Source organism: Neopelma chrysocephalum, unplaced genomic scaffold (genome assembly GCF_003984885.1).
Source record: "Neopelma chrysocephalum unplaced genomic scaffold, ASM398488v2 Primary Assembly neopelma1_96921, whole genome shotgun sequence".
Taxonomy (NCBI): Eukaryota; Metazoa; Chordata; class Aves; order Passeriformes; family Pipridae; genus Neopelma; species Neopelma chrysocephalum.
This window is the reverse complement of record NW_020925564.1, coordinates 602632-623286: the sequence shown is the minus strand read 5'-3', so window position 1 is coordinate 623286 and position 20655 is coordinate 602632. Positions and strand designations below refer to the sequence as shown.

The 20655-nt window shown below is 41.7% G+C and overlaps 1 protein-coding gene across 7 annotated transcripts in view; it reads right to left on the bottom strand.

Moving 5' to 3' along the window:
• Window positions 1–8667, bottom strand: part of NFIB (nuclear factor I B) — a 174023-nt gene extending 165356 nt beyond the window's left edge. For 3 of the 7 annotated variants that reach the window (XM_027670682.1, XM_027670683.1, XM_027670684.1), the window contains exons 1-2: window positions 8333–8666; window positions 1681–2212 (exon numbers count right to left, since the gene is read on the bottom strand). In XM_027670682.1, coding sequence (XP_027526483.1) covers window positions 1681–2212; window positions 8333–8362 — 562 coding nt within the window. In that variant the 5' untranslated portion in view covers window positions 8363–8666. Of the gene's footprint in view, window positions 1–1680; window positions 2213–2610; window positions 2711–8332 lie in introns of those variants that run through there. The other 4 variants (XM_027670679.1, XM_027670680.1, XM_027670685.1 and 1 more) reach the window with 3 other exon arrangements.
• Between the last annotated feature and the right edge of the window lie 11988 nt (window positions 8668–20655).

The window sequence follows — 20655 nt, the reverse complement described above, 5'->3', positions numbered from 1 at the left end:
GTCCTACACTATATGCATTCAAAATATAATTTGAACTTTTTTTCACAAAAGGAGTTTAAAGGTACAAATTATTTGTAATTAAGCTATTTTGTTTAATGTTATCAAAGAAATCTTTCTTCCTATCAGATTTACCAGACTCTACAGCTACTTAAAGTTGCTGTAAAATATCTAAATGTGTGTGCTGCTGTGGAGAGACAAAACCCACAAAAAATACAAGTAAGGGGGGGGGAAGCACCACTTCTTTTTTTTTCATGACAAATAATCCAAAAAAAAGAACCTGATTTATATGATCACTTAAACAGCACTCCTCTTGCATTGGCAACTGCTAAAAGAGAAGTTCATTTAAAAGAACAAGATTGCGTTTTGTATCCATTCTTTGAAAGAATAAGTACACACCAAATGAAGATGTGCAATTTTACTTTTTTGTTACAAAATCAATTCAATTTGTTTTCCAGTTAAATCCTGCAGTTATTTATCGGGCATCAGATAACAGCCTGCCATCTGCCCTTCTGCAGGCCATTTCTACCTACTACCAGGCCAAGTTGTGAAATGGCCCCACCATCTGCGGATGGTCAAACTTTCCATAGTTGAGACTGCAGCTAAAAAATAAATGCTTTATTACTGCTGATAAGTCAGCGGTACAAAGACACACAGAAAATGGTATCATCACCAGAAAGAACTAAAATGATTCCTAACAGAGAAAACGCATTTCAGAAGCCTTGGCATCAGAGAAAAAAAAAACACCTTTGTCGACTTACAGCCATTTACAACTTTAGGGTACGTGCCTATGAGTATTTTTATCGAATATGCAATATGACTAGTAGGTTTTTGCCCTGATACATGATTATCAGAAGACCTGTTTTTATTTGCATTCTGCAGAAACTAAGTTTAAGAAGCTTTTCTATAGAGCTTCTGCAATTTTCCATATTTCAATTACCTGCCAAATTAAAGTATACGAGTGTGATTATGAAAATATACTTTACATAGAAATTTATCTCAAAATATTATGACCTGGATCTTTGTTTTAAAGCTCACATAGGTAAGATAAGCTAGCGATGTAAAGTATTAATAAAACATTAGATAATGTATGCTGTAATTCTGATTCCATTTGGTAAATACAAGAAGTGTATCTGTGCTAAAGTATTTTCAAGTTTTGTTTTATAGGCATGAGAAAGTCTACAGTCGCTCTTCCATGTGATAGCAGATTCATCAGTTTAAGGATAACTTCTTGGTTATTTGTAACTACAAAGACAATAATAAATATTTGTGGTATGTACAATTGCACATGCCTTCATCTGTTACTAACACTACTGGAGGGGTTGGTTTTGGTGTTTTGTTTTTTTTTAAAGAAGAATATTTTCTGAAGTCACAATCATATATTTCCACTTTTTGACCAAAAAAAAGGCAACTTCAGTGGAATGAAAGTACTGCCTTGGTATGTGTCTCTCTTGAAAAAGAACAAGGCATGTATTTCAAACATGCATGTCACACAGGTCTATAGGAAAATGTGTGTGTTTAAGAATATCTGTATACATGCTGATTTGCAAATGGGTATGTACCCACACTACGTCTACAGACCACAGAATAATCCTCACTGGTAGCCAGCCCACAGGGGAAACAGGGCTACTTGGAATCAGAGTTTGACATACTAACATAGAAACATGACAATCTGCTTCCTACCTTGCTCCTGCACGTAGTATGCCAAAAACAAATCAAGCTCCTTGACTGATACTGTTATGTGATGTGGCTGGACGCAAAGTGCTGGATTTGTGCAATGTGGGGATTTCATGAGACGTTCTCCATCCGTACTTTCCAAGGGGATGCCTTTGAACAGGATCACCATGACTAGATCCAGACGCCAGACTTTGTCAGCCTGTCGCAGGCAATCGATTCTCCTAATCTTGCCCTTCTGGTCAGGATTGGACAATACACAGCATGGGTGCTTCTTCCCAGTCACCGTGAGCACAAAATCCTCCCGGAACTCTTGGCGAATATCTTTGCGCAGCTTGGCCAGGAGTCTGGATGCCCACTTCTGTTTAATTTCAGGCTTTTCACTAAGTAGCTCATCCTTGACTGCTCTTTCCTCATCCTTTGACATTCGTTTCTCATGTTTTTTAAAGTACTTGCGTTTTCGAGCCTGAAGATTGAACCAAGTATAGGCAATTGCACGGACATGCGGAAGAAGTGCCTCAATGAACGGGTGAAATTCATCCTGTGGAAAGAAGTGAAGGAAAAAAATGAAGAAGAGAAAAAGAAAATTGAAAGTCAGCATCTCATAACTGAAGCAGTATCAAGAAAGGTTTCTGAAAATCTTCAAGTGAAATAGAAGACAAAGAGAATAAACACTTAAAAGTTACACAAATTTCTGCATAACACCTTTTATGAAATTACTACTGTTGTCAGGCAGCAGGCGAGAACTGCATAGAAAATCACATTTTCCCTATATTTCATTCTTTGAAAGAACCATGTGAAGATTTTATTTTATATGCCTCCCCTCACTTCATCCCACAGTGCTGCAGAGACTACATAATTTAAAAGCGATGCTACCAAGATGGTTTTTTCCCCTAACATTTAAATATCTGAGTGAACAGCTAACATCAAGAAAAGTACCATTGCACAAAGAGGACACTATACGGTTTTAAAAAATCTGAGCAGAAATGTTCAGAATGCTGAGGCGAATGCCACAGTTCATTTCTCTTCTCTGTGGCACAGAAACACAAAGCATATACATGCTCAGTGTAATGCCACAGAGTTCCCGCTTTTGGAGCATGCTCTCAGCAAGAGACTGCTGGTGGTACAAAGAGCATGCGCCATTAAACTTGATCCATTTTCTTATCAAACGTCCAACATTCCAGCACTGAAACAGCACCATTCCAGTGGTGGTAACTAGAGAAACCAGTATACAGTAAGGGAAAGCGGGCAAAAGATAAACCGTGTCATATACAAATCCTGAACAGAAGCTTCTGTACTTTCAGCTCTTTGGGCTCCCCTCCCACCATCCCCCAAACTCTGTAAAATTAGAGTTTATGAAGGTGAGAAGAAAAATTACATTTATGTTCTTCCGGCAGCTCCACTGTGGGTTTTGAAGCCCCACGGAGTCAGTTAATTTGTTAACTGATCACATGAGTGTGGCAATTATTCTAAACCCCTTAAAAATCAATCTGAGGTGTACAATGAAAAATGGCAACTTGGCACAAACTTTGCATTCTTTGTGTTTCTGCATGCTGTGGCAAAGAGACATTACGAGTCCACTGCTGGTCAAATGCTGCTTTTATGAAATCCGTGCAATTTATTTACAGTTTCAAAATATCCTTTTCTGTCATTTGGCTTCCCCTGCAAGTTCTTATCTTCTGCCTAGCAGCAATATGGATTGCATTAAGGAGGTAATGTGTAGTTGTTGTCTACAAGTACATCCTATAGCAATTCAATTAATTTGATTTGTCTGCCTAAAGTACCATCCTACACATCTATGTTAATATCTAATTAGACCTGTCCCAAAAACTTCTTCTCCATGAACAAATCTTCTGTTTAAAACAGTGCAATCCGCTTATCAAACATTACTGTATTTTGATTTGGAAGGAAGACCTTAGGGGAGGTATCTTTCTTCCTGTGTGCAGGCATATTTAGTTTTAAATACCATGCAGATTGCTCATCATACTGAGTGGCACAGTGCAATCAAACTAAAACCAAATCTTTTTTTTATGTAATTATATTCAAGAATACAATTAACAAACTACTATTTTAGTTACGCTGCTAGACAAGGAATGGATTATGTTTAATCAATAGCCTGATTAACTCCATTAGGTAAAAATGATGAAAGTATAACTAATGGTCTCAATTATAGAGTGCAGACTGCCATTTTAGAAGCTTCAGGCAAAGGATTTCACGTTTAAATCTTCAAATTTCAAACAAACTTCAAAATTTCCTGAATGGTAAAAAACCCCACTAGATCTAGTTACCTCTCTTCCCTAACTGTTCTCAAATCAAACAGAAAACAACAGAAAAGTTGCAAGCAGTCTACCTATGATCATGTTCTCTTCACAGGAAAAAAAAAAAAGAAAAGGAACAAAAAAAAGGAAAAAGGAGCAGAGAGACAATATAGGAAGATACTTCAGGACATAAGCAATTGCATTACAATATGATGCTTAACAAAGACCCACGGAGGCAACAATTAAACTGATTAGTAGTTTCCAGCACAGATTTGAACAATTTTGATACTATACTGGCATATAAAACTAGGCCGTCGAAAGAGTTAAACCACAATCTGTTCTTTGTGTGAGAAGGCAGTACTGCTCTGAGTAACCACAGCCCATGATAAGACTTCCCTATCTTCATACGCTTTCTGATGCCATGCTTTTTTTCCCCTCAGTTATAACTACTGAAGAAAGTTTATTTTTTCTTCTATGGAACTCATCTTAATTGAAGTTTTCAAATAAAAAAAATTTTTTTTGAAAATTAATGTAAGCATAAAGACTGTACAGTGTTAAATCCTTGCAATTCATTTTAGGCTGAATAAAACAGATTTACTACAGACTTCGAAAATTCTAACAGCTGGGGCTAAAGGTGAGGTGAAGGCAGGTGGCTGAAGAGCTTTGGGAGAAATTAATTTTTGTCTCAGTACAATGATTTCCCCTACATCTAAACAGACTTCAGTATTTAGAACTTAAAATGGCAATAAAATAAACGTGGACATATTCTACGCTACTAGAATACTGCACATCTAGTTTTAATTTCGAAGAAGAGCATCATAAACTATTTCAGAACGGCTATGCCTCGAGGTAATGCACACAGTATTACCAATAATAACTTATAGCATTTTGCATCTATGAAAATTTTATAGGTAAGAATTCCACTGTTTAAATTCCAATCTGTAGTGGCTGAATATTTCCTTTTCAAAGAGAGGGAAAAAAACCCCAACAAACACACACCAAAAACCCCAGCCTTTTAAAAACTGTATTCAAGCTTTTCTTTCACAGTATCATGAAGTCCTAAAGATCTAAATATAGGTGAAAGAGTGTGAAGGAGAAATACGGCAAAGAACATCCTGTTCTAAAGCAATTTTATCAGATATATTCGAGCAATTCCTTGTGCACCTGGAGTCTTTTCAAATGAAACACTACTTGACAAGAAGAAGTGCCCATAAAAATGATCCTAATGAAGATTTGCAATTAATCACCCGCATTCTCCACTAAACCTCCTAAAAAGGCACCTACAGAAATTTATTTTTCCCCCTTAATATTCATGCAGGCAATATTGAATTATTTTTTGGTTTTTATGTGGCATGCATCCATGCGCCACAGTGTCTCTTGCAATAAAATGATTTATGAAGGTAAGATTTTCAAATGTCATATCAAATGGCTCAGGTGAACCATTGTGCACTGGCAATTTAAATTAAAGTGGAAGTTACTATATAACATCTATGTAGCTTGTAAATAAAGGAAAAAATAGCAGTCGTCCAGTGATGATGACAGGCCAAGTTTTCTTTTTGGAAAAGGTAAAGGGGATAGGTAGCACACGTCTCCTGTCTTCCACTTTTATAAACTTTGTATCAATTAATGGAAGTTCAAACTGAGCACTGTAGAATAAATAAGCCAGTCAGAAGTATAGAAATTTTATACAGAAATCTTCATCTACTAAATTTCCCTGCATGGATTTTCTCTGTGCCTGGTGGAACAACATATACGAGGAAAAGAAAATACGACATATTCTAACTTTCCAGACTACCATAACATAAAAATAAGCCACGACAAAAATATTACAAGAGAGCAAGCACTAAAAGGCATGCGGTGACTGCATCCTATTCATGCCTAAGCAAGACAGATAAACGCAGTTTACACTCATTCCAAAACACAGAGAGAGAGGCATATGGGAAAGAGAGGAAGGGAGCCCCTAAAATTAAATTGCATTTGGTAAGTTTTCCTTGGAGTTATTTTCACCCACCAAACTTTTATTGAAAGTGTGATAGGCAACACCTAAAGTGCCAAGGTTTGTCTTAAAGCTGTACTTTGGATTTTAGACTTGTTTCTGAAAGGTCCTTCAGCGTTATCTCAGCACAAACTGAACTACTGCTTTCCCAAGGAGCTCAGTTCAAACAGGTGTTCTGTGTTTACTTTTACCAAAATATTTTCTTCTGAACATATACTACCACAGACAATGTGCATTGCAAGAGCCCAAGCAACAGAGATCACAATAGGGAGCAGTTTTGGCAGCACTACTTTAATGCAGTCACAACTCAAAATGAGATGAATCAATCTTTTTCTTTAAACAAACAAAGAATGCGACACATAAATTCTCATTGCCAGTGTAATTTTATTTTTTAATTTATGTATCATTCCAAGTAGGTAGAAAAAGATTCCAAACTAAAATCAATTTGCTGCAACTGTGTTCCATGTATGTATCACTGAGCGGGAACTGTCTCTGCTTGGCACATGATAGAGCGTGATTGTAAAATATTATGGAGAAGGTATGAACACACAAAAGCTAGGAAGTGCTTCCATGTATTAATGACTGTAGAAGTATGATGTTGTGTTTTCGTGTATACCTGAGTGCAGTATTTTAATACAGAATTGTAAAGAATGAGGAAATCTATTACATACATCAGTGAGTCCAAAAAGCAAGTATATGGAAAAAAAAAAGGCATTAGATTAGGAAACAAGAAAATGAACTACTGCTGCAATAGAGGTGGTTGTGAAAATTTGTGTGTTTCAAATGTCAAAAGTACTTTCTTGAGTTGTACTCTCAGGTTTATATTTTGATGCAAAAGTCTTACTCCCTATCAGTGATTTCACAGGCTGGACAGCCTACACAGAATTTTTACTAACCGCAGATTCCGTGCTAAGTAATTATTTCTCTGTGTGTACCTGTAAGCATGTGAGTATCTGTTACACAAAATGCTTCTCTTTTGAAGAAGAAATATCTCAACAGCACTCTTTTCCAGCTTTCCTCCACTGCAGCTCACGTTTACTTGCTGAAAATATCCATATCTAAGTCAATCACACATAGATGCCAAACAAAATATAAACAATAAAAAATGTGTCAGCCAAAAAACTACAGGACTGTATCCAATCACTGAATAAGCCTTATCATTGTTTCCATCTTCAGTCACAATTTATGAATACTTTAGTCCTTTTGAATTACAATGCTTTGTAACGGAGAAATAACTTAAATCGTATTTATTTATTCACAGTGCAACTCTAAGTGCAACGCTGGCCGCTCTGTAGCAGCCTTGCAGGAGACGCTACTTTCGCACATTTTCTACTTCTTTAGCTATTTGTTGCACCAATGTGGAAGCAAGCAGTTATCGCTTAATCAGTTTACATCACATCCTCCTAAGACACACTTTCACGAAAGCTGCTGAAAACTATTCCCAGGCTTTGCAGATCGGGTTTACGGTCCGGAACAGGCTCCGGTGCCCCGGCGGTCGCTCGCCGTTACCGTACTCCCGGCGAGGACGCTCCCGCGGCACCCAGGGAACTTCTCAAACCTGCTCCCGAAACCCCTCAGGTTGCAAAACCCGCGTTCTGCCGCAGTGGGGACCCCCGCTCGGGCCGAGCCGCAGCCACCCCCCGCCCTCCGCGCCTCGCACGGCGCCGGCCGCCGCTTCGCCCCGCTCCCTCCCGCCGTCCCGGTGACAGCCGCCGCCCGGGACCGACAGGCGGCCGCAAGTGCGGCTGTAAAACCGGCTGGGTCTTTCCCCATGCTGAGGAGGGTGCATGCTCCTCCGCCAGCACCACAAATTTAGCTGGGAGGGCGAAAATGCCGTGTGCCCTTGTATAACCGAAGGAGAAAACGCTGCACAGCCTCGTCATCCCCGCTTACATCGCCCTCATTGTTGGCAGGCTACATATTATTAATTAAGCATAAGACGGGATTACTTCGCACCGGTGAGTCGTCGTGTCTGATCAAAAAAGCACTTTTGCTTTCAAACTCTTTCATTAGGCTCTGCGTAAACTGGCGAGCTGAAAAGAGTGCAAATCGCTTGATTCCAATCAAATCAATACTCCTCAAACCTGCTTTTTTAGCATAATTATGCTCCTCTCTAGTTTGTTAACCTTTGACTTCTTATGCACCAACAATTAACAGTATTTGTCTACGGGTGACACATTGAATGGATCTCCCCAAAACAATGGCCTGGTACAGTTTATTTTCTAATATTCCCTCCTGAGAGAAGAGTTTGGATCTGACAAGCAGTTACAATTGTGCTTTAAGCCGTTACAACTACCAACAATGACTCATTAACAACTCACATACATATAAAAATTTAAAAAAAAATCCCAACAAACACGTCAAAATAAATAAATTAACAAATAAAATAAATAAAACGCGTCTATACCTGAGTGAGACAGATTGGAGAATACATCATGACTTCGCTTTGAGAACACGCTGCCCGGAGAGCCCCTAAGAAAAGCCTCAAAAAGGAATAATTTCATCTATTCATTTTACAGTCATCTGAGACTCAAGGAAGATGAAATCAATCAGGACGGGGCTCTGCTCTGGATCACCACAACTTCACAACAAACCCCAGTCCTCCTTAAATAGCCAAAGATTCAAGTTCACTCCGTGTGCTAGATTTCCCGGGGTGAAATCCAATCTACACTTTTAACCCTCTTGTAGTCGGCGGCTCAGGAGTCTTGCTTTTGCTGCTGCTGCTGCTGCTGGTTGTTTTGCAGATGAGGGGGGAAGGACTCGAGGGGGTGGGGGGTGGGCGGGAGGATTTTTTTGTTTAGCTCTTTTTTTTTTAATCCTTTTTTTTTCTTTTTTTTTTTTTAAGAAGTTGTTGGTGGTGCCGTAATAACACGACCCTGTCACCACGCTCTCGAAAGTTCAAGGTTACAGCCCGGAGCGGAGCAAGAAGCTCCCGGACAGTGATGGCAGGAGAAACTTCGCCGGGCCGTCGGGATCGTGCCGCGAGGGCGCGCCAGGGCGGGAGCGCGCCCCGGGCGGGCAGAGCGGGCGGCGCGGCCTGCGGGCTCCTCCGGCGGCCTCTGGTCGCCCGCCCCCGCTCGCTCTGCGGGCAGTGGTGAGACTGCTTTCCAAACGCCCACCTTAATAAAAATGATCTCCTGAAAATTCAAACGATAAATCTTTCCCTGGCGCTCCCACCCGATTTGCTCTCGCCGTGTCCGTGTGTGTGTCCCCCCACCCCCAACCCCTCCGCCTGTCCCTCTGCAAAACTTGGAAGTGAAAAATTCACCGGTTACACCCTCTGGACCCCGTTCCAAGCTTTCTCCCCACATGAGACTTAAGTATTTTTTTTAATTAATTAATTACACAATCACCGCTTACACTCCTCCTACCCCTGCAAACACATTTCTTCTCCACCAGATCCCCTTCCTTTGCCCTCCCTCTGCATTCATCACCACCGAACGCTGCAGAAGGAACGAGCACGTTTAGCAAACATCCCTCCCTCATTTTCCCGCTCTTCTGGTGGGAGAAAGTTGCGGGGGGAAAGGGGGGCGGGAAGACGGCGACGGGGGCGGGGAGGGGGGGGGGGGCCATCTGCGGGGGGGTCCTTTTTTTTCTCCTTTCGGGGGACGACTTTGCCCGCTGCGGCGGGGCACAGGCCCCCCCCCTCCCCCCCCCCCGTCCCGCGGGGGACACGGGGGAGGGCAGCCCCCTCCGCCACCCCCCCCAAAGGGGGGGACCCTACTCCGCACCGCCCGTGACTGATGTCCCCGCCCTCGCAGGCTGCGGCCGGGGGCGGCGAAGGGGTCCCGGCTCCCAGGCAGCAACAGGGCGCGGGGTCTGGTTTCATTCTCCCGGGACAGCTTTAACCGGGGTAGCTGGGAAAGGGGGGGGAAAGCAGTGAGCGAAACTTAATTTCTGCGCCTGTGAGGAGGACTGTGATGCACTGCAGAGCTGAGGGCGCTCCCGCTGTGTGCAGCCCCCACCTCCAGAACTGCTGCTGCCGGCTGCGGGAACGGCGGCCGGGCGGCACCGGCGCTCCCTCCCGGTGCCAGCGCGCAGCCCCCGGCGGCGTCCCAGAGGGACCGCTGACTTCCTCCTTGCCCAAAGTGAGAGTTTATTCACGTCAGGCATTTCACAACGACACATCAAGGAAAGTAAGCAGGTTCAAGTCAACCATGAAATGGTCACTTTTTAACCCCGTCCTGTCCTCATTAGGGAAATGCTCAAACACAGCCCATTTTCTAAGAGGGCTCTTAATGAGGGGAACTTGCCAAGGCTACCAGCTGCAATTCCCATAAATTTACAAACCAAAAGAAGCAAAGGGATGGGCGGGGGAAGGAGAGAGCCCGTACAAGACAGGTAATGTCAAAGGAAACAGCATGAGCCAAACGCGTTAACCCTTGCAGAATCCACGCCGCATCCTCGCAGCTCGGCTTCTGGCTGCTTTTGCACAGTTCCCTCAGATTTGCAGGGTTTAAACGCGTTGCGTTTTCCCTTCTACAGATCGTATTTATAAGTGACAAGTTCAGGGCATGCACTTAGGCAAGAAGGGATAAGGCAAACTCGGGGTTAACCATAATGAGTAAAATTTATTTTTATATCTGTTGTAGAATACCCCTCAAATCCTATCGTCTTTTGCTTTACTCAGACTCTGCAAAAAGCTGACAACATCGGCTTAAAATACCGGAGTTTCCCTTCAAATAAATATTCTATTTAAGTGGAGTTAATTTACCGTGAAAGACATTCCCCTTGGCACAAATGCACTGATGTCCTTGAACACACCTCTTTGAGCGTTTGAACTCTTACACAACAAGCCATTATTGCAGCCCTGATTTAAAACCAAATAACGCTCCTCTGTCCCCTTTATCCCTCGCATCCCTCCATAAGGATCAGGGCAAGCTCCCAACACTACATCAGCAAGACTGCCCCTGTGAGCTGCATAGGTGTGAGGTCTCTCCTTTCTCAGGCAGGGCTTGCAGAAGGCCCTACTCTCTCCCAGGATCTGGCCAAGGGACTGCTTTGTGCTAGAGTCCTGCACACCAAAAGTTAGAACTGCCTGGCAAAGTCTAGCAAGCAAGGTGAGGCAAGAAGGAAAAAACAAATGGAGCAAGGTAGGGGCAGAGAGAAGCTGGTCACTTTCTGCAGCACTTGCTACTGCAAGGGATGTCGAGTCAGTGTGAGATTGGGTTTGCATGCCCACAAGAGCTGGCTGATGGTGGGTTTGCATCCCTACCCAGAGCACACAAGACAGCAGATGAGCACAGACAGCCCTGCAGCATGTGCCAGTATCCCCCAGAATAGCACTGCTGGGGACCACGACAAAGCCAGACACCTCCACCCCCAGAGCCAGTTTGCTGGCCAGAAGTGAACAGGCCCCTCATGTGAAGGCATCTTGGGGGAAATGAAGCTGCCCAGCCAGCACAGCTCCAGCAGCACCTTGTCTTCTGTATGATCTAGGAGGCATGGCAGGCATAGTAGATGTTGCCATGGGTTTGCCTCCAGTTTGACCCTAAGGCTTCTAGTACATCACTGAAAGCAGGCTGAACTGAGCACTCAAACAGCATGTTTCAGCACTGCTGCTCTTGGTTAATCCCAGTGGGAACCCATACAGGAGGAAGGCTTTGTCCTGGGAGAACCCTCCACACAAACAGTTGTGCACATGCCTACACTCCCCACCCTCCTCCATCCCACCTCAATCTTTCAGCTCCTTTCACAGGAAAGCAAGCTAAAGATTTTTCCAACATGGAGAAAGAACTACATTAAAAAAATAAAAAAGGGTAACTCTCTGCCACTTTGTTGCAGAGGTGTGTAAAAAGGTATGTAGTAACTGGGTAGCCTGGAGAAATATGGCATTGATGTAGCAAGGACAGCAGACACAATGACTGGGCCCTGGCATACAGGGAGGCCTTGTGAGAAAGTGGTTCAGTTGCTTTCAAATCCTGGCTTGCATGAACTCCCAACACGTCCAAAGACCCTTCAGACCACATACTAAAAATACTGTTACTTCTAGAAATTCTCTACCCTTGAAGCTCCAGGCTGGAGGACAGTTGCTTTTTGTCCTCACTGCTAGAGCTATGCCAATCTCCATGCTGTATCTGGAAGTTCAACTAGCATTTCAATGTGGGCAATTAAGAAAATAAAAGTCATCATCTGACCTTCCTGGTGAGAGACAATGAGAGCTGTTCTCTAACACTAATCCTAACCCATTGGACTTTGAGGAGCCAGGATGGCCTAAGGTAGGATACAATATGAGCACTGATAACACGCACTTGGACAGCACACAGCTGGGCACAAGCAAAGGAGTGCTAGAAAACTTTGTGCAACAAAAATGCATGTTCAGTAAGAAAAGGCAGTTTTTACACAAGTGGCAGATACCAAAGCTGAGTCACCCTCACCCAGAGTCTGCACCCTCTGTGCCTCACACTCAACTCTGGCACATGTGGCCAGGATAGGGGACATCCCACACTGCAGCTCACTTTAAAGGAAAGAACCAGAAAGACTTTTTGACACCATGGGCAGATGGGCTCACTCCCTACCTCCCATCCTCACTCCCCAGAGCAGTTTTCTGCCAGCAGTGCAGCCCTATGTTTTTCCTCTCTCCCTCAGACCATGCTCACAAACTTTACCAAATGCTGCGAAGTGGCACTGCCCTCATACTTCAGAGATAATAACATTTAAAGATTAAACAGTTAGGCACTTACATGCCACCTAAAGCAGAATTTCAGCTGCTGCCTTTTGGCTGGACAACTTCTCAACTGTTTCAAGTTTTGGAGCACAAGACTTATTATTATGCATCAAGAAGAAAGTCATTGCTAATGCTGAAGTGTGAAACCTGAGATTTTCTCAGAATACAAGTGGGCAGTTTGGCCAAATATCTAAACATATATAGTGATAAGAAATCAAGTTTCCATGAAAATTCCAGTGGTTTATTTGTGAAAACCAGAAAGATTTTGATGTATGGCATTTCATCTAAAATATTAAATATCTGAGAACTAGCACCAAAACTTTTATGTAAAAGGTCTCTATGATCCAAAATACAAGCTTTGTAGTATTTTTATATCTAGTTTAATAACAATACTGTTAGCTCCTTTTTCACCTTTTATTAGAAAAGGCCATTAACACACCTCTGTCCAATATACAATTCCTTAGGTACATAAATAAATACTGAGTAGCATAAATAGAGTTTAGTTTATGTCAACTGTGAGTAACAAATATTCTAAATCATATTATATTATCATACTGTTACCTAAGGGTGGTTTTATCTGTATGAGTGATCGTGGTGCCTTGCAAGACTTCTTGTACCAGCATATTAACCTACAAAGTAAAGTTTTGTGTCTTTTACATAGTCAGAGCCTTGGCCAGTTTTCTTATGTGCAGGAATGCTTTCTGGGCATATTTGTATGTATAAGAGTATGTACATGAACATAAACTCAGGAAGAAAACAATAACTAGTTAAATAAGCAAACTGATAATATATTGGTTTCTGGGGCCTTGATATTTTTCATATGTGACTGAATTGTAAATTATTTATGACTTAAAATGTAAACAGCAAACAGTACAACTTCTAAATCAGCATGGTATCACACCAATAAAATTATGTATCATCATAATTACTAGCCTTTTTTGCGGGCTTTGGGTGATAGGAAGAAAAACATACTGTATATAAACTGTGTATATATATGAGCAGACAGAAAGTGTGCATATATACAATCAGAAGTAACAAAACACACTAGTGACTCTATACAGAGACACACATACACATGACAAGTGTGTGCGCTTGACCCCTGTCTACATATGTTTGATGGGGACTGTAATACTTGGACTTTCCACAGCTCCCAGACCAGCAAATGAAAACATCAAACCTCAAGTGTGAAACTGTAAACCACAGTGTTTTGCGTTACACAACTGTGCAGTTTTTGTCCTCTCTGCAGATGACATTCTCAGCCATACAAAGGCATGAAACTCTCTGTCCCCAATGCAGTAAATTCTTTAAAAATTCACATCTGCTGATCTCAAATGCCCTAGACATAAACAGCAACAACAACAACACAAATAAAATTCCAGCACATTTCTTTTCTGGCAGTTTATATCACTTGCTAGATTCTCAGAATATTGGGATGGGGAGGCGGGGGAAGGGCAGTGTCTAGAAGCTGGATTTAAATGTCTGCCTAAATTAGAATTTTAAAAGTGCTTGATTTTTTTTCTTGTGATTCAACGTTAAAATTGTAAGCATTGCAGCTCAAAACCACTTCAGAGAATGTTACGAGTTAATCCTGTGTGTTTTGGCGCCTTTTCCCTGCCAGCTACTGTACTTTAAAAAAAAAAAAAAAGAATCTGGAAATCTTGTCTGCCCCGTTGCAAGTTCAATGGCAGCACTTTCCAGGAGCGGGAGGAGAAGATGGCTATGTTCGCAGAACTAATAATAATTCAGATCACGCCACATCGGCATCTTGTGTCAGAGTCGAAACTGGCTTCCCCGCCCCCTTCAACCTGAGAGCTGCCAAATCCTCACACACTCCGCATTCAACCACAACTTAATGGATGGGATATTGTGCATTAAAATGTGGCCCAGACACACAGGCGAAGAGAGGACAAGAGGGAAAGCAGACAGACACACACGCACTCACACATACAAACAGACACGAAAGAGAAAGGAATGAATTAAAATATACACACAGGTCCTACAACAAAACGGCAGTGAAAAAAAAGGGGGGGGAGGTAAGGAACAAAAAGAAACCCTTTAGAGTAACTTTAAAAAACAAGCCAGAAATGCCACCCGAACACTGCATCCTGCAATATAGCATGAAAGAGACCAGCACAAGCCTGCAGACAATTTATCGAGCAGACCATACACAGAAGCAATGCCATTTCCTCAACATGATACATTAAAATTGCAGTTCATTAACTACAGAAACCACTAAAACAGCTAGAGAGAAAATATTATATTAAAATGTGAATAAGGGAGCAATTTCTACAGCAACAAGAAAGAAGGGGAAAAGAACTGTCTGTAAGATACAAATAAAGTAGCATTTGCATTAATCCTTTCCAGCATTTAACTGATAGTTGTCTGCCAGAAAATAAGGGGGAGGGGAAAAAAGTTGAAGCAGGAAATGTGCCAAGTTCAGCACTTTTGGACGTAAACTCCCATTAACTGATTTCTGGCATAAAAGTGTGACCCATATACAAAAGCTGCCAAAAAAAAATACAAACAATCCACCACACATATCTTATCCTGTAAAGCAGAAGTAATATCACCATTTAAGAAAAGGCTATAACAACCACTTTGAAACCACAGAGACACAATCTCAGCCTGGAGGAACTACAAAACAAGAGTCAATCAAGTTAAAAATCATATAATATATATAATATATAAAAAATTACTTTAACACCATGTACCATCATGGTGTACTGTATTAAATAAATGAGATCTTGAAGTCTCTAACACACCACCAGGCCTTTGGCTTCACGTTTTCCAGGATGTATATCTGTATTCTCAAGGACTCAATGTATTGAGGTCTTTCTGTTGTTCTTGGTTTTTTGTTTCTATTTTTAATTTTTATTTCCAGAAGTGGCCTTATACCTTTTGGTTTGGGATGGGGTGCTGGTTTTTTTTTCTTTTGTTCTGTTTGCTTTTATGATTTGGGATATTTTGGGGGATTTTTTAGGGGGAGAGGGGTGGATTATTACTTTTATTTACTCAGGTTGGCTGTCGGCTTTGTTTTGGATTTATTTTGTTGCCGGCTTTTTGCCTGACAAAGAAAGGGATGGAAATTCTTGGCCTGAGCAAGGGAAAAGGCGGTAAAGTCACAGCCTGCGGGCAGACCATCCTCCTCCTCTTTTCTCAGTCTTCTTTCCTCTTTTGACCTGGCAGGCTGGAGAGCACGTTTCAGTGGCGTCTGACTTGAACGCCACCCAAGAATTTTTTTTTTTTACAATTTTTAAACGCTTATGTGTATACATACAGATGTGTACATCTATGGGAGGGCCGTCTCTGCGCGTCCCTGCGCGTTCCTCCGCCCCACCCCGGCCGCGAGTGCGGAGCGGAGCGGCCCGAGCCTCCTTCCAGCCTCGGCCATGAGCTCCTCGGCCACGGGCTGCTCATCCTCCTCCTCCTTCTCGTTCTCCTCCTCCTCCTCCTGCGGTCTTGGCGCGGGAAGCGCGGCTCTCCGCTTCCGCCTGGCGGCTGCCGCACGCAGCAGGGCCCTGACGGGGGTTTGCATATTAAGGGTGAAATATTTTAGTTCAGCCTTCCCGGGCCACGCTTGACGAGTATGGTTCTTCGTGCGTATTTTTGCGAAAGGCTTTTGCAGACAGGTAATATAATTGCATGGTTTCAGATGCCGAATTTTTTAAACTGTCTCATCCCTTCCTGCAGGATGAACTCCGCTCCAGAGGAATTGTTCCCAGTCCAAACCCGAAGGCAGTAATCCTCGCAGAGGCAGGATTTCACATCTAAAACTTCCTACACAATTAAGGCAGTTACAATGAAATAAATAAAACTGGGTGAGGTTAAAGTGGGTGATGAGTTTTAATCAGTCAGATAACAAATACATTCTTCCTGTTAAAAATTGCCAAGTACAAACTCCAAAGAATCTTCATAATTGCTTGGAGACCATTGCTGGGAATATGGGGGCCTTTCAGGAAGTCAATTCTCTTTTGTCTGATTCGAGAAAAAAGCCTAAGCTGCTAAAAATACATTCTACTCTGAAGCACAAATTGCCATGAAATAGGAAAAACAAATCTGAAACATAAGCTTTCAGACTTAAGAACAATCATTGTAGGGCTTTGCTGTCTTTGTTTACTGATCATTTTATGAAGAAGTTGGATCTAGAAAAATTGGATTATGAATTTGTCTGTTCAGTGAGCAGGGGAAATGATTGTTCATTCTATGTGTGGCAGATTTTGGAAACTTAATGGCAGCCAGTCAGTTGAGTGGAGAGCAGACCTTTTTCCATGCCAGAGGGAAACTGTGGGTATTGATTTTTTTAATTTTAAATTTTTTCCCCTTTTTTATAGAAAAAGCTTGGAGTCTGAGAGTTACAATTAACAATATGTGCTGGTCATCAGTGCTTAACAGAGTTTTTTTGCAAGAACTTTGACAATATTTCATTATAGATTTTGCAGAGGTTTCTTGCTCCTTAGGTTTAATTTTGTGATGGATGACAAAGATTCAGTTTCTAGTAGGCAGTCCCATTACTCTCTGCAGCTTTCTCTGGTTGGTTGGTTGTTTTTGTTGAGTCTGTATAGTTACTAAGCCTAGCTCTGCAAGTGATTTAGCAAACAATTGGGAACTTTTTATATTATATCAAATAACAGAAATAATGGTATCAGGAAAGAAATAGGTATTTTAGCCTTTTAGAAAGAAAAATTTTATTGTGCAAAGTTGCCATAGTTTTTCAGTTTAGTTTAAGCCTAGATTGTTTGTCATAGGCAATACATTGTGAATGTATTTTTAAGTTCAAAAACTGTGTTATGTATCATTTATGTTGCCTTTGATTTCTCAATTGTATAGCACTAACATGTGTTCATTTTGGCTTTCTTTTCCACAAATGTAATCAAATGCTCATACATTTTGTAACAGGATGGCCTTAAGGTCTGCTGACTCTTGGGGTTTTTTCGGTCTTCTGGGGTTGTATATCTATATACTTGATATTTTTTAACATTCACAATGGATGAAACTTGAAAGGACTGTAAATAATTTTCCTCCATGGATAATTGTTGCCAAGTCAGCTACCTATCTGAGTATGAGTAGATAACAATCTGAAGGAAGATGGACTCACTTGTAGAATTTCCACTAAAACAAGTAATAATTAAAGAATTATCTGACACCTTTATAACAGAATTTGTGAGAAAGGTCAAGATTTATTTTCTGAGATGCTGATACAAATCTGCTTTATTAAAATCTCTGTATTTTCAAGGTTTCCTCACCAATCAACAGCACAGGAAAATAAAATGAGTGAAAGAGGATCTGGGATATCAATGGTTCAACAGTAAAAGTTTATGAAGTAGTGCAGTCATGGAATAGACCAAGTAAGCAGGATTATGTTAAGCAACAATGTGGTAGGCAGAGTCTCGGTACAGTTCGGCTGTGTGCATGAGGGATACAGCCATCCTTATGCATAACAGGACAGCTGAGAAAACCAAGTATCTTTGGATAAATACATCAATTTGCAAATGTGAAAAACTGCTCTCACTTCACCAGCTTTCAAGTAGGACCTTCCTACTTTTCAGGGAAAAGTTACTGTAAAAAAGGTGATGCTTGCTATTTGTGAAACAACCTGTTCTGGTTCGTCTGAGCAGGGTGCCTCGAAAAATCCACTATTTGCACATGTGCTCAACACTTGCTCATTATTTCTGAAAGTTCATACTTTTGTCACGCTGCTCTTTATAGGCCCCCGGCCCCGCAGAGCCTCCCGCACAGTCTCCTAGCAACTAGGCGGAATTATAACTCCCAGTTTGGCTCCGGCAAAATGATTCCTTCTGCTGCTTCCCCCAGGCAAGCACTCTGCAGTCCAGGATAAAACGCACTGGGCACAGAGGTGGGGAGTACTGGGCAGCAAGCTTGCAGGGGCTGATATCAGTAATGCCCTGTCCTGCCAAGCAAAGCCTAGAGTTCCCACCATAGCAGAGTCAAGTGCCATTTGTTCCCGGTCCTGCTCTGGTGTGTTAGGTAAGGGAGAATTCAAGCAGATCTAGTGAAATTATTTCTAAAATTCTGTGGCTTCAGCAAGTAGTAGCAAAGTTGTTACTGATTACATAAGGCTAGATTTTTCACTTTGGATAATAAAACAACACAGGAGAGAAAATATGGCATATACAGTTTTAGTCAGCAGCAAGTCTCCCTCTCCTTGTCCAGGAAAGCAGCTGCAGAATCCTGATGCACAGTGTCTATTCCTACCTAATTAATAGTCTCATACTATGTACTTTTATTTTTTTGGACTCTTCTTCTATTAAAATATGGCAGAAGCACCACCACAACATCACCATACAACCACACCATCACATCATCACCAGAACAAATCAAAAGATTAGGAGATAACAGAATGAAACAGTAAAAGGTAGAAAAAAATCTCTTATACATTCCATAAAAGACCCTTCAGCTCCTCATCTGTCCTTCATAACACGACAAAGTGTAATTTCTTCCCCCAGACTCTTGAGTCTCTGAATTGCTAAGATTGCTAAGAACTGTGACATCAGTGTGTTTAATAGGGAAGAAAAAAAGAAAAGAAAAAAAAAGAAAAGCTGAGGCTTAATGGTAGCATTTAAATGGCATGCAGAGCCCTTTCAGTTCACACCTCATTAAGGTGAACAGGAAGGGAAGGGGTGCACATCTTTGTTGTTACTTTTGCCTTGAAGCATTTTCAGCCAAGCTAGGTGAACGGACCAGCAGCATATTAACTGACTTTGTAGCAGCTGTATTTTTGTAGCAGGTTTGTTTTGTTTGTTTGTTGGGGTTTTTTTTTAAGTTTAGAAATTGCAGAACATTGTGAAATGGAGCCAAGGCAGGCCCTTAGAAGACAATTATTTTGGCTTCCTATTTTTTGCAAGCCAATCTACCAGATCCAACTCTCCTTCCCGATCCAATTAGGGGGTCCCTTTTGACTGAACTTTGCATATTCCACTGTTTCTGAGATGAGTCCTACAGCATCCAAATTGACTTGGCAGGCTGTTTCTTGCTCTGGGTGCAAGCATGCTTATCTCAGCTGGCCAAACATCTATGTGAAGGTATACTTGAAGAGCTGCCACATGGCCTATACCCCTGTAACAGACTCTAACTGTGTTGCAATTGCATAGGTGATCAGATTTGGCTCTAGGATAAGTTTGGCACTAGAATCCCTCAGCAAGTTTGCTGACAACACCTCTTGCCCTCTTCATGCTGGTATCACTGCACCCAACAGAAGCTTGTCAGCCGGTGGAGAGTGGTAAAGCATGAATTCAGCAGGCTAAAGAAAAGACAGTCCTTCTTACTGAATAATTTCTGGATAAAAGTGTGGCCAGTGCCATTTCTAGTCTACTGGCTTCTACAGTGTCCTGCATAGTGTCTCCAAGGAAGAGGATCTCCAAGACTCTCCATCAGTTTTTAAGACACAGGAGACCTGAGACAGGTCATCTTCAGTGGGGCAGGGCCCAGTGAGCAGGAAAAGAACTAAAAGAAAGCACTCTCTGCATTGCTTGTAAGATGCAAGAGGAAATTTCATGCTATGGAAACAAAATGAGACATGGCACTCTCCTCTAGCACAGATGGATATGTTTTCCATTGATGTTTTGACTATTAGGAAACTGAATACATTAGAGTTTTCCTAATTTCTTCTTCCCTGAACATTCAGATGTCTGGGAATACCTGTGAAGATTGTCTATTTGATTTATTAATGAATTTTAAAAATATTAAAATAAAAGATATTACAACTGATGAGTTATTTAAGCACTTTTAGAACCATTACAGGCACTCCAACTGCTTATAATAATGATTTTTAAAGATGCAGATTTGCAATGCCAGTAAGTGCTGGCGGTACAGTCCCATTGGTGCTTGAGAAGGATTCCGGAAGGATACTATTTCCCTTTGACCACATAGCAATGCACTGTGTAGGAACAGAGTGAATAAGGAGCAGTACCTACTTCTAGTTCTGGAAAAACTGAAAATCTTCTACTTTCTGGTGACAGAACTGACTGTGCGAGAAGATAGTGTGCAGGAGAGGACACCAGTGAAATACTGGAGCTGGTTATGCTTCTGGAGTGGGAACCCCTGCC